The sequence below is a fragment of the Hylobates moloch genome, unplaced genomic scaffold, assembly GCF_009828535.3.
Source record: "Hylobates moloch isolate HMO894 unplaced genomic scaffold, HMol_V3 SCAFFOLD_2, whole genome shotgun sequence".
NCBI lineage: Eukaryota > Metazoa > Chordata > Mammalia > Primates > Hylobatidae > Hylobates > Hylobates moloch.
Genome location: NW_026652277.1, coordinates 140,530,590 through 140,542,098, shown reverse-complemented (window position 1 = coordinate 140,542,098; position 11,509 = coordinate 140,530,590). Strand labels below are relative to the sequence as shown.

The following is an 11,509-nucleotide window of genomic DNA, read 5'->3' as shown; positions in this document are numbered from 1 at the left end:
TCTGTCACCCAGGCTGGAGTGCAGTGGCGCAATCTCGGCTCACTGCAAGCTCCGCCTCCCGGGTTCACGCCATTCTCCTGCCTCAGCCTCTCCGAGTAGCTGGGACTACAGGCGCCCGCCACCACGCCCGGCTAGTTTTTTGTATTTTTAGTACAGACGGAGTTTCACCGTGGTCTTGATCTCCTGACCTCGTGATCCGCCCGCCTCGGCCTCCCAAAGTGCTGGGATTACAAGCGTGAGCCACCGCGCCCAGCCGATATCTTTGTTTTGTAATACTTATTTTATTAGCTCTCTGGAAATCAGGGTAATTTGGTTTCATTATTATGCAATGTTACATCTAAAAGTCATTTTAATACATGAAATCAAGACAGTCACAAGGATGATGAGTTCCATTCTCCTCATTCTAAGGTTGCTCATTTTATGTCTTGACAAAGACTCTCTCTTTTGACCAAAACTTTAGTCAGGCTCCTCCAATTCCTCTGCTTGACTAGGCCAACATTGGGCTTCCTTCTTTGTTCTTGCAGGATCCAGTTTGAGCAAGAATCCTGTTAAGTTGGCTTAGGGAGAATGCCCCACCCTTGGTATCTGACTATCAAGTTGGTATAGCCAGAAACCTCTTACCTTTGATGTTTTTCCTCCTGGTAATTTTCCATTCACTGATCCCCACTCTGCTCCTTGGTTATAAATCCCCACTCAGCCTTGTTGAAGTCAGAACTGAGTCCACTCTCTCTCCCTCACTGCAGGATTCCATTGCAGTGGTCCCTATACCTATCGCTAGGACCTACCTTGGATAACGTCTGCCTTAATATCTTTAACAAGTGTCATGATGAGTTTTTTTCTTTAACAGTCTTCTCCACTTTGCCGAAGTGTTGGGATATACAATCTTCTCTTCCTTTACATCCCCCAGTCCCTCCCACTCTCCCTTCCATTTCTACTTTAATTCTCCTACTTAACCTGAAAGCAGAAAACAGCTTGAGCCATTGGAGAGTCCTAAAAATAATCCCATTAAATAAAAGGCTCATTTTTATCCTATCTTGGAATACTGTGACCAAGAAAATGCCACCACTGCAATCTAGGACGTTGCTTTGAAAAATATTCACAGCTTTCAATTCATTTCAACAATTATTTACTAGGTGCCAGGCACTGGACTAGGACCCAGGCCTTGTGCTAGTACTGCAGTTGCAATAAGTATGTGTGACATTCTCATCCTTAAAAGTTAGCAATGCCAAAGACTCACAGAATGAAGAAAGCTAGGCAATACAGGCCCTGTGATGTTTCAGCATGGTCCTAATGACCATGGTATTTTCCCAAGAGTAGATAGTGCACGTAAACAGTGGTAACGTCTGTTTACATATGAGAGGTAAACAATTTTGACCTCAGTTAATACATAGATTTTAACTAAAAATTATCATGTTAACTTCATCATATTTAGAGATAAAGAATTTGCTTTATTGTATAAATGACAATTTCAACAAGGGTACAAATTAGATATAATTATATAAACTGAATGAATATTTACATCCAATTTACATCCATCATTCTATTAATGAGCAGTTTAAATATATAATACAATTCAGAATGATAAAGATATCTACATTTAGGCATCAAAAAGAAAAAAAAAAAAGAAAGCAAAGACAGGAAGTCTACTTGCCCACTCCGTAATTAACAACGATTTATGTAAAATTCTCACAAATTGATCTCAGAATCAGAATCAGAATCAGCATTTTCTATTAACAAAAACTGTGAAATGCTAGTAATTGTGCTTTATATAAAGCTGTTTGAGGCAATCTACATAGGAAATATTATCAAGATTCATAATTGCACAAATCTGAAAGGCCTTACATGTCTTATCACATATTACACTGCTGTCATAACTCACGAAAAAGTAATTGTAGTATTTTATAAACTGCTTACTGTCTAGGATTGCAAATTGTTTAGCTAATCCATATAAGCTTTCCGGCTGCAAATCTTCAATGTCATAGGTCTGGGTCAGGATATACTCCAGCTTCCAGATGGACTCTCCCTTCAGATTCGCCTCTGTCAGATTCAAGTAATACTGCAACATATCCTGCAGTTAAGAACAGTAACAAAACCTGGTTCACTTTTTGGCACATAAGGCATTGTACAACAAGAAGCGCTGATGTTTAAATTTCCGTGACATTTTAGGCTGGGCGCTGTGGCTCACGCCTGTAATCCTAGTACTTTGAGAGGCTGAGGCGGGTGGGTTACCTGAGGTCAGGAGTTTGAGACCAGCCTGACCAACATGGTGAAACCCCATCTCTACCAAAAATACAAAAAGAAAAAAAAAAAAAATTAGCCAGGCATGGTGGCGGGCAACTGTAATCCCAGCTACTCAGGAGGCTGGGGCAGAAGAATCACTTGAACCCGGGAGGCGGAGGTTGCGGTGAGCGGAGATTGCGAGATTGCGCCACTGCACTCCAGCATGGGTGACAGAGCAAGACTTCGTCTCAATAAATAAATAAGAAAGAAAGACAGGGAGGGAGGAGAGAGGGAGTGGGGAGGGGGGGAGGGAAGGAGGGAAGGAAGGAAGGGAGGAAGGGAGGCTCAATAAAAAACCTGTATCACTTTTTCAATTTTAAAAAGGATGAAAGAACATAATAGCATGTAATCCAAACTATAAAGAGAGATGTATAAAATAAAAAACCTTCAATTCACACATCCTCAGAGGTAACCATTGCTAATGGTTGTGTGTATCAGTGGTGTGCTGGAGGCAGCTTGTACCAGCTCACAGAAGCCGATTGTCAAATTTTTAGGAAGGTTGCCAGTCAATCTGTGGCACTTTGGTAGCTTGCAATTGTCCATGATGTGAGTATTTCTGTCATGGAAATTGACAAACACTACAAATTAAGGCACTTTCCCCCTCAGTGAACCAGCTGTTAAACATTTTTCAGTACTCCAGTGTATGTGTGGTGATCTAGGCTTTATATCAAAACAAAGATAAATATGTGGAATGTGCATACTTATGTACATTTTTGGCTTTTTCAAAAAAATGGAGTCTTACTATATACGTTGCTGTATTTTAAGAAATTATTTCGAAATTATATGAGAAATTATTTTTATATTTTTAGAAATTATTTAGTGCTATATCAGGAGAATCTTCCCACATTGGTACGTATGTACACACGTAAATATACATCAGGGTCTGAACCTCAGTTACATAAACACATATAGAGATGGATATATACGTGTGTGTGTGGATGTATATATCTGAGGTTCAGATCCCAAATTAGGCAACTGAAAGTTCTAGAAAAAATTCTTTTGGACTAATTTACCACACAATTGTTTCATTTTCTCATTTAATCAAATATTTATGAATAAAACCAGATTTCTGCCACCATATCTCCTCCTTGTTATTCTGGGGAATAACAGAACCATCTCCTATTTAAATTCATCTAGAAAAAAAAAAAAGCAGTTATACCAATAATGGCTTTAACTGAAGTGAATTATTTTCAAATTGTATTTGTAGAAAGGGGAAGTTACCCAAACTGAAGTACCCATAAGCTAAATGGCCAGTCTTTTGTGCTAAATTGTTCTAAAGCAAGGAGCCATGAAGCTGCTCCAAAGAACTTTTGTCCCAAATATCCAATTCAACTTTTTTCCTTTATTTATTTATTTTATTTTTTGTTTTTTTTTAATTTTTTTTTTTTCGAGACGGAGTCTCGCTCTGTCGCCCAGGCTGGAGTGCAGTGGCGCAATCTCGGCTCGCTGCAAGCTCCACCTCCCAGGTTCACACTATTCTCCTGCCTCAGCCTCTCGGGTAGCTGGGACTACAGGCACCCGCCACCATGCCCAGCTAACTTTTTTGTATTTTTAGTGGAGACAGGGTTTCATCGTGTCAGCCAGGATGGTCTCGATCTCCTGACCTCGTTATCCACCCGCCTCGGCCTCCCAAAGTGCTGGGATTACAGGCGTGAGCTACCATTTTTTTCCTTTAAAAATTTTTTTTGGGTGGGCCCAGTGGCTCACATCTGTAATACCAGCAATTTGGAAAGCCAATGTGGGAGGATCACTTGAGCCCAAGAGTTCGAGATCAGCCTGGGCAACATAGGATTCCTATTCCTACAATAGGAATATAAAAATTAGCTGGGCTTGGTGGTGCATGCCTATAGTCCCGCCTACATGGGAAGCTGAGGTGGGAGGATCACTTGAGCCCAGGAGTTTGAGGCTGCTGTAAGCTATGATCGCACCACTACACTCCAGTCTGAGTAACAGAACAAGAACTTGAAAATAAAATCTTGTTTGTTAACATTTATTTATTAAGCATTTAGTATGAGCCAAGCATTTTTCTAAGTGCTTTACATAGATTTGTTCATGCAATCCTCATAGCAACTCAGTGAATTCAATGATATTTTAATTCCCATTTCATGGAGAAATAGACTGGGACACAGAAAAGTTTAGAAATAATGGCTCATGAGAGGGAATGGTAACAGAGCCTACACTCTTCTTGATACTTATATTCTGGAGAAGAAGAATGAACATGGCTTAGTGAAACATTTCAGTATGTATACAAGTCCACAAACATGGCACTAACCAATGAAAGCATCTAAATAAATGTGAAGTCCTTAGAAGAACAGAAACAGCCTTCCAAAGACTAACTTCATCAGCTCACACTTAGTAAGTCCTGATAACATTGCAAGTATAAAAAAGAAGAAGGATGCCAGGAGATTTCAACATAAAACACATCTCACATGACTGTCCTGAGAAAAATTCAACTAAACTAATGAAAACTGCAAAGATACGCATAAATATGGGGTCAGCTCTGAAATCTGACAACTTACCAATAATTTATAATCACGAGGATCATACTGAAATAGTCTGATACCAGGATTGTTGGTCTGTTTTTCTAAAACACTCTTCACTGGTGTAACAGCAGGAGCCACAAACAAAGAATTTACTGGACTTCCTGAACAAAACATATGCACATAAACATACATTTTTAAATAATAGAGTTTAACTATATTAAAAATATAAACAGTTTCCAGATTAAGAGATTAACAGACATAACCAAGTGATATGTGATCACTGATGGATACTGACTTGAAACAACTGTAAAGAGACAATTTTGAGAAAATAGGGTCATTTTTGTTATTGATACCAGATAATTATTGTTGATTTTGTTAACTAAGTTTGTGGTTATGTAAATTATCCATATATTTTAGCAACGAATATAGAATATGTAGTGCTGAAATGGATCCAGTGTTTGAGATTCACTTTCAAATACTCCAGCAAAAAATTAAAAGAATATAAGGCCAGGTGCAGTGGCTCATGCCTGTAATCCCAGCACTTTGGGAGGCCGAGGCGGGTAGATCACTAGGTCAAGAGATCGAGACCTTCCTGGCCAGCATGGCGAAATTAGCTGGGCATGGTGACACACTACTACTCGGGAGGCTGAGGCAGGATAATCGCTTGAACCAGCGAAGCAGAGGTTGCAGTGAGCCGAGATCGCAGGGTGCACTCCAGCCTGGCAACAGAGCGAGGCTCCGTCTCAACAACGATGACAAAAAAAAGTGAAAAATCTTGATAGATGTTGAATGTGAGTGATGAGTACATAGGAGGTTTGTTTGTATCGTTCTCTCTGCTTATATATGTATCAATAAGAATTTACGAGTAAGAGCTTAATATATTTTATTTTAAGCCGTTGTGTAAATTGTGCTTTGCTTTCTAAATTCTGAGAAATAAAACAAGTAGCATCAAAAGAAACTTGAGTGTAGCAGTTAAAATAGAGTGATATTTCTTTAAACTCAAAGATTTAAAAGAAAATTTGAGTGAGCTGAGGGTTTCTGAGGCTTTTGTGCTGACAGCAAATAAATAACGCTGGCCCTGTGGAGCTAATAGGAGCTTATGTTGAAGAAATCCAGCTGCAGGCCTAATGTTGTGATTTGGACACTCATCATACAACCATTGAGGATAATTCAGAAAAGGCTAATGCTGGCAGATTTTTAAATAAAATGTTTAATTTACTAAATCAGCAAATTTACTGGATATTCACCGCTTTGCTCTAGACTCTTAGACTGGGGAGATGCAAACACAGCATTACATTACCTTTTTTATCTGAAAGAACCATAATGCTGTCTCTGTGAGTGTGTCCATAAAATTGTCCTGCAATGACATCACTGTATTTTCGAAAAATATCTATCAATTTCTCATTATAGTATTCTCTCACTGCTGTGATGTGCTGTGAAGACGGCAGATATCCCACTGGAACATGTGCTATGATATACACCTGGAAAAAGAAACACAAAAAGGCCTCAAGAGAATCTTTCTGCACATTCATCATAACTAAATGACATTTGGATACCCAAGATTGAAAGTATATTAATTAAAATTTAGAAAGCAAATATATCATCTCTTCTATTTATAACAAAAAGAGATGAAATTATAAAACTATTAGGGTCACTATATTTGCACACTGTTGATGGTATAAGGCAACTGTGACTTCAGTCACAATTTTTTGAATTGGCCTCTTTTTATACCAATAGATGTCCACTAATCCTAAAAGCAATAAAAGCAAAACAAAATAAAACTTGCTATGCAAGGTGGCTCAAGCCTGTAATCCCAGCACTTTGGGATGCCAAAGCAGAGTTCGAGAACAACCTGGGCATCATGGTGAAATCTTGTCTCTACAAAAAATAATAGAAAAAAAAATTAGCCAGGTGTGGTGGCACACACCTGTAGTCCCACCTACTCAGGAGTCTGAGGTGGGAGAATCACTTGAGCCCAGGAGGCTGAAGCTGCAGTGAGCCATGATCACATCACTGCACTCTAGCCTGGGCAACAGAGTGAGACCCCTGTCACTGAAAAAAAAAAAAATTAAAACTAAAATGAGTTGGCCAGGCATAGTGGCTCATGCCTGTAATCCCAGCACTTTGGAAGCCCAAGGCAGGTGGATCACCTAGGTCAGTAGTTCGAGACCAACCTGGCCAACATGGTAAAACCCCATCTCTGCTAAAAATACAAAAATTAGCCAGGCGTGGTGGTGGGTGCCTGTAATCCCAGCAACTGGGGAGGCTGAGGCAGGAGAATCGCTTGAACCTGGGAGGTAGAGGTTGCAGTGAGCCGAGACCATGCCATTGCACTCCAGCCTGGGCAACAGAGTGAGACTCTGTCTCGAAATTTAAAAAAAAAAAAAAAAAAGAAAATCCATGAGTTGTAAAGTGTTTATGCAAAATATCTTCAAATTCTAATACTTTTATTGATACTGGAGTCCACCCCAAGTTTAATAAACATACAAATTTTGCCTTCCATTTACTCCCAGATGGTTTTGGTCTATGGGATCTACCTTCTCCTTATTCTGCTGAGAGCTGTTCAATGTACTTTCTAGCCATTCAAACTGGCTGGCTGGGTCAGTCTTGTTCAGTGTCATTATATTTGGGCCGTAGTACAAGTTTGTGTTTAGACTGATGATCCTAAGGTTTGGATTAGTTGTAACTTTCTGTGAATAAAAACCACCTATAAAAACAATTTTAAAACACATTTAGGAAAACATACACATGCACACAAACATTGTGAAAGGAAATTGCTGAGGTTTACAATCCAGTCAGGAGGTTGGTGCTTATTTCTCATTGTTTAGTTTGCACATAGATAGGCTATCGTTAGATAAGAATCAGATTTAGCAAGCATTTACTGCAAACCTGCTATGGTGCCAGGCCCTGTGCTGTCACTTCCAACATATTGCGATAACAACAGCTGTATCCAATATTCACATGAAAAGATAAATAAGTGTTTTGGCAGTAAGCAATGAGATTGAATTTTATGAAAGCAAGATTTACACATCAACTTCTACTTTTATGATTAGGGACTTAAGATGAGAGACATTGTGAAATATAAAATCCAAAAAATGGTAACACATATGGATCTTGCTAGAGATTACTCGGAAAAAAAGGTCAGACAAACCACAGCTGCTACAATCTCAGGGGAGAGGAGGTTTAAAGGCATCATTCCACCCACGCCTCTGAACCACTGATGATGGGACACCCGAGGGTCTGTTGCAATGGCACTTTCAGAGCTGGGCACTAAGATCTGGCCCAGCTTTCTTTGCCCTGAGCCTACTCACTATGCACAGCTTTCCCTAGCTTTCAATCATGATGGATCATGGCCCCTTTAATTTTCTCTATTCTTTCTTGTAGTCATAACATCTTATTATTTTTATTATGGTACTAGCAGGGCAGTTGGGTTTCAATTTGTGAGAAGTTATTTTTGAGAAGCTGCCTTTCATGTCCTAGTAGTAGAAAATGACAACGGGTCTCACTAGGGCCTCTGGGATGACAAAGTTTGAGACCCCTCATGCAAGCCATCTCTGTCCCAAATCACTTTTGCCTTTAAGACTTTCTCAGGATGGCTTCTATGACTTTTAACTTAATATTATACTCCAGTGTTTAACTGGACCTTTGAGGGCTATCATTGGAATGGATATCATTATGAAACTCATATGGCTTTTTCTTAGGGCCTGCATTCCACTTCTCAGCTTTTTTCTGCCTCCCCTGCTTTATGCTGAGTCTCCTTAGAAGGCAGAGCATTTCTTTAGGAATCTTGATCATTCTTTATGGCTCTCCCTTCAACCTACATAAGCTCTCCATGTGTCTTGTAGGATGTGAAGTATAAGACTAGACATAGGCCGGGCACAGTGGCTCATGCCTGTAATCCCAGCACTTTGGGAGGCCGAGGCAGAAGCTGAGGTCAGAAGCTCGAGACCAGCCTGACCAACATAGTGAAACCCTATCTCTACTAAAAATACAAAAATTAGCCAGGTGTGGTGGCGGGTGCCTGTAATCCCAGCTACTCAGGAGGCTGCGGCAGGAGAATCACTTGAAACCAGGAGGCAGAGGTTGCAGTGAGCCAAGACTGTGCCATTGCACTCCAGCCTGGGCAACAAGAGTGAAACTCCATCTCAAAAAAAAAAAAAAAAAAAAAGAGGACTAGATATAGTTCCCTAATCAGAACCATAGTCTAATTCTAAGCTATCATGTCTCAAATTCATATATACTATGATTTGCTGCATGCTAGCAAAAACAATAACAAAATAGTGGCAAAAGCCAAAGGGTTAACAAAAATACCGAAAGAAGTGTTTTAACTGAGAGAAGTCTAGCCATTAACTTAATATTTGTCTCAACATTCTAAAAACACCAAAGTCTTAATTTAACAGCTGGACACCTCAGTTAAGCTCACAAAATGTCAGGGATTTACATAATGATGTGTCAAGAGCCACTGGAGCAGAGGGCCTTTAGACATGACCCAGGGTAGGCCTTACTATGCACCAATTATGCATTACTTTCCCAAGCACCTCAAAGTCCATGTTAAAAGCTTAGTTATCCTCACTTTGCCAGCTGTTTGTTTTATAAAATTGTGCTGCTTGGTTAGAAGTTAGTGTCCATTCTTTCTCAATCAATTTTCCAATTAGAAACATATACTTTTATTTACATTCAAATCCAACATTCAGCTTTTGCTCCATAGGGAACATACCTACCTAATTAAGAGTAGAAGAAGAAAAAAGAGTAGAAGAACAGGAAGAGCTCCCTGCAAGACAAACAGGTTCATGACCTGTGTCACAGGCAGCATTACTACTCACTGCCCTCCACAAAAACTGGGGGCTGTGCTCCAGAAGTGGCGCACTCAAGCAAACATTAAAAATTTAAGTTTAAACAACATGAATAAAAATTGAGGCAAAATAGGAATAAGTAAGTCTTTCACTTACCTTTCCTTAAAGTACTAATAGCTTCTTCATCTAGCCATGGTTTCCAGAGGTTTGCTACTGCATTGTACACTTTGCTGGTGACTACAGGCAGTTGATCCTGGCCACAAACAATATAATCCACCATTGAAATTTAAAGATACACAGCTGAATTAATGTAAACACTACTTGAGCACTGACTACTATGTTAGGCATCTAGAGATGCAAGGATGATTATTAGATAGACTTCATCTTCAAGGAATTATAACTTAGTTGGAGACTGGGGGATAAAATGTAACCAATTAACTATAAGACAATGTGCTGGGCACTACCCAGAGGTCCTGGGAGCTTAGAAGCAAGAACAATCAAGTGTAGCCAAGGGCCAGGTGCAGTGGCTCATGCCTATAATCCCAGCACTTTGGGAGGCCAAGGCAGGCGAATCACTTGAGGTCAGAAGTTCAAGAAGTGCCTGGCCAATATGGTGAAACCCCATCTCTACTACAAATACAAAAATTAGCCAGGCATGGTGGTGGGCACCCATAATCATAGCTACTTGGGAGGCTGAGGCAGGAAAATCACTGGAATCTGTGAGGCGATGGTTGCAGTGAGCCAAGATCGCACCACTGCACTTCAGCTTGGGCAACCGAGTGAGCCTCTGGCTAAAAAAAAAAAAAAAAAAAAAGTAGCTCAGGGAATTAGAGAATGAAGAGACTATTTAAGCCAGGCCTTAAATAAGGACTTTATCAACTTAACAAAAGGGCATCAAAGCAAATGCAATGGCCCAGATACAAACACAGGCATAGGCACAGGCACAAGCACAGAGTTCCATAGGTGTGTACCATGTATAGAGAAAAGCTCATGTTTTAGCATGGCCAGGATATGGGAAGGATGTGGGAGTGTGCTCATTAAAGAGATGCCAAAGGCAGGTTTGAGCCTGCACATGCACTGCCTGATGCAGCATACTGAGGGAACAGGAAAACATCATGTTTTAGAACTTAACAAAGTCTTCTGAACTGTTCAAACTATTATAAGCTTCTTAACTCTTTGAATAAAGATTTACAACCACATGCTTTTGATTTGAAGAAGTCTCTTTAGGGCAGCATAAATTATATCAAAATATTTTGATTTTTTAAATAATACATTTTAAGTACAAAACATTTTTATTATCATAAAGTGTCTTCAGGATGACATAAGCTCTAGCGTAGAAGTAAATGGGGACCCTCGCTTGGAGGAAAACAAACAAACAAAACTTTAAGAAAGTAAATACTGAGGCAGGGTATGGTGATTCATGCCTGTAATCTCAGTACTTTGAAAAGCTAAGCCAGGAGGATAGCTTGAGCCCCAGAGGTCGAGGCTGCATTTATCTATGATTGTGCCACTGCACTGCACTCCAGCCTGGGCGACAGAAAAAGACCCTGTCTCAAAAAAAAAAAAAAAGTAAATGCTGAATAAAAACCCATAAACCATTTGTGAATTGGATAACTGTTTTTAATTTTGTTTTAAAAAATTATGTTAAATGACTGAAACCCCTTCTTCACTCTCTTCATTTACTTCTGTACATTGGTAAAATAGACCTATTTCTGAGAGGAGTTTATCAAAAGTTATTTTTCAAGAAGATGCCCAAGTCCTAGTAGTTCTTGATACATGCGTCTAAAACATGATGAACATATAGATACATATAGGGCAAGTAATAACCAAATGACTTGTTTTAATTGGACTAAACATGTATTTTCAGTTTGTGTCCAAGATCAGGGTCGCCTGTCTGAGAATTACACAACAGCTTAGGCCAATCTAGATTCTGATTAAAAATTGGTACGCATC

The 11,509-nt window shown here is 39.6% G+C and overlaps 1 protein-coding gene across 3 annotated transcripts in view; it reads right to left on the bottom strand.

Moving 5' to 3' along the window:
• Positions 1–1,427: 1,427 nt before the first annotated feature.
• Positions 1,428–11,509, bottom strand: part of SMPDL3A (sphingomyelin phosphodiesterase acid like 3A) — a 22,266-nt gene continuing 12,184 nt past the window's right edge. For 2 of the 3 annotated variants that reach the window (XM_032158110.2, XM_032158119.2), the window contains 5 exons: positions 9,713–9,809; positions 7,301–7,470; positions 6,064–6,244; positions 4,800–4,924; positions 1,428–2,068 (listed from right to left, as the gene is read on the bottom strand). In XM_032158110.2, coding sequence (XP_032014001.1) covers positions 1,751–2,068; positions 4,800–4,924; positions 6,064–6,244; positions 7,301–7,470; positions 9,713–9,809 — 891 coding nt within the window. In that variant the 3' untranslated portion in view covers positions 1,428–1,750. The remainder of the gene's footprint in view (positions 2,069–4,799; positions 4,925–6,063; positions 6,245–7,300; positions 7,471–9,712; positions 9,810–11,509) is intronic. The other variant, XM_058435534.1, reaches the window with a different exon arrangement.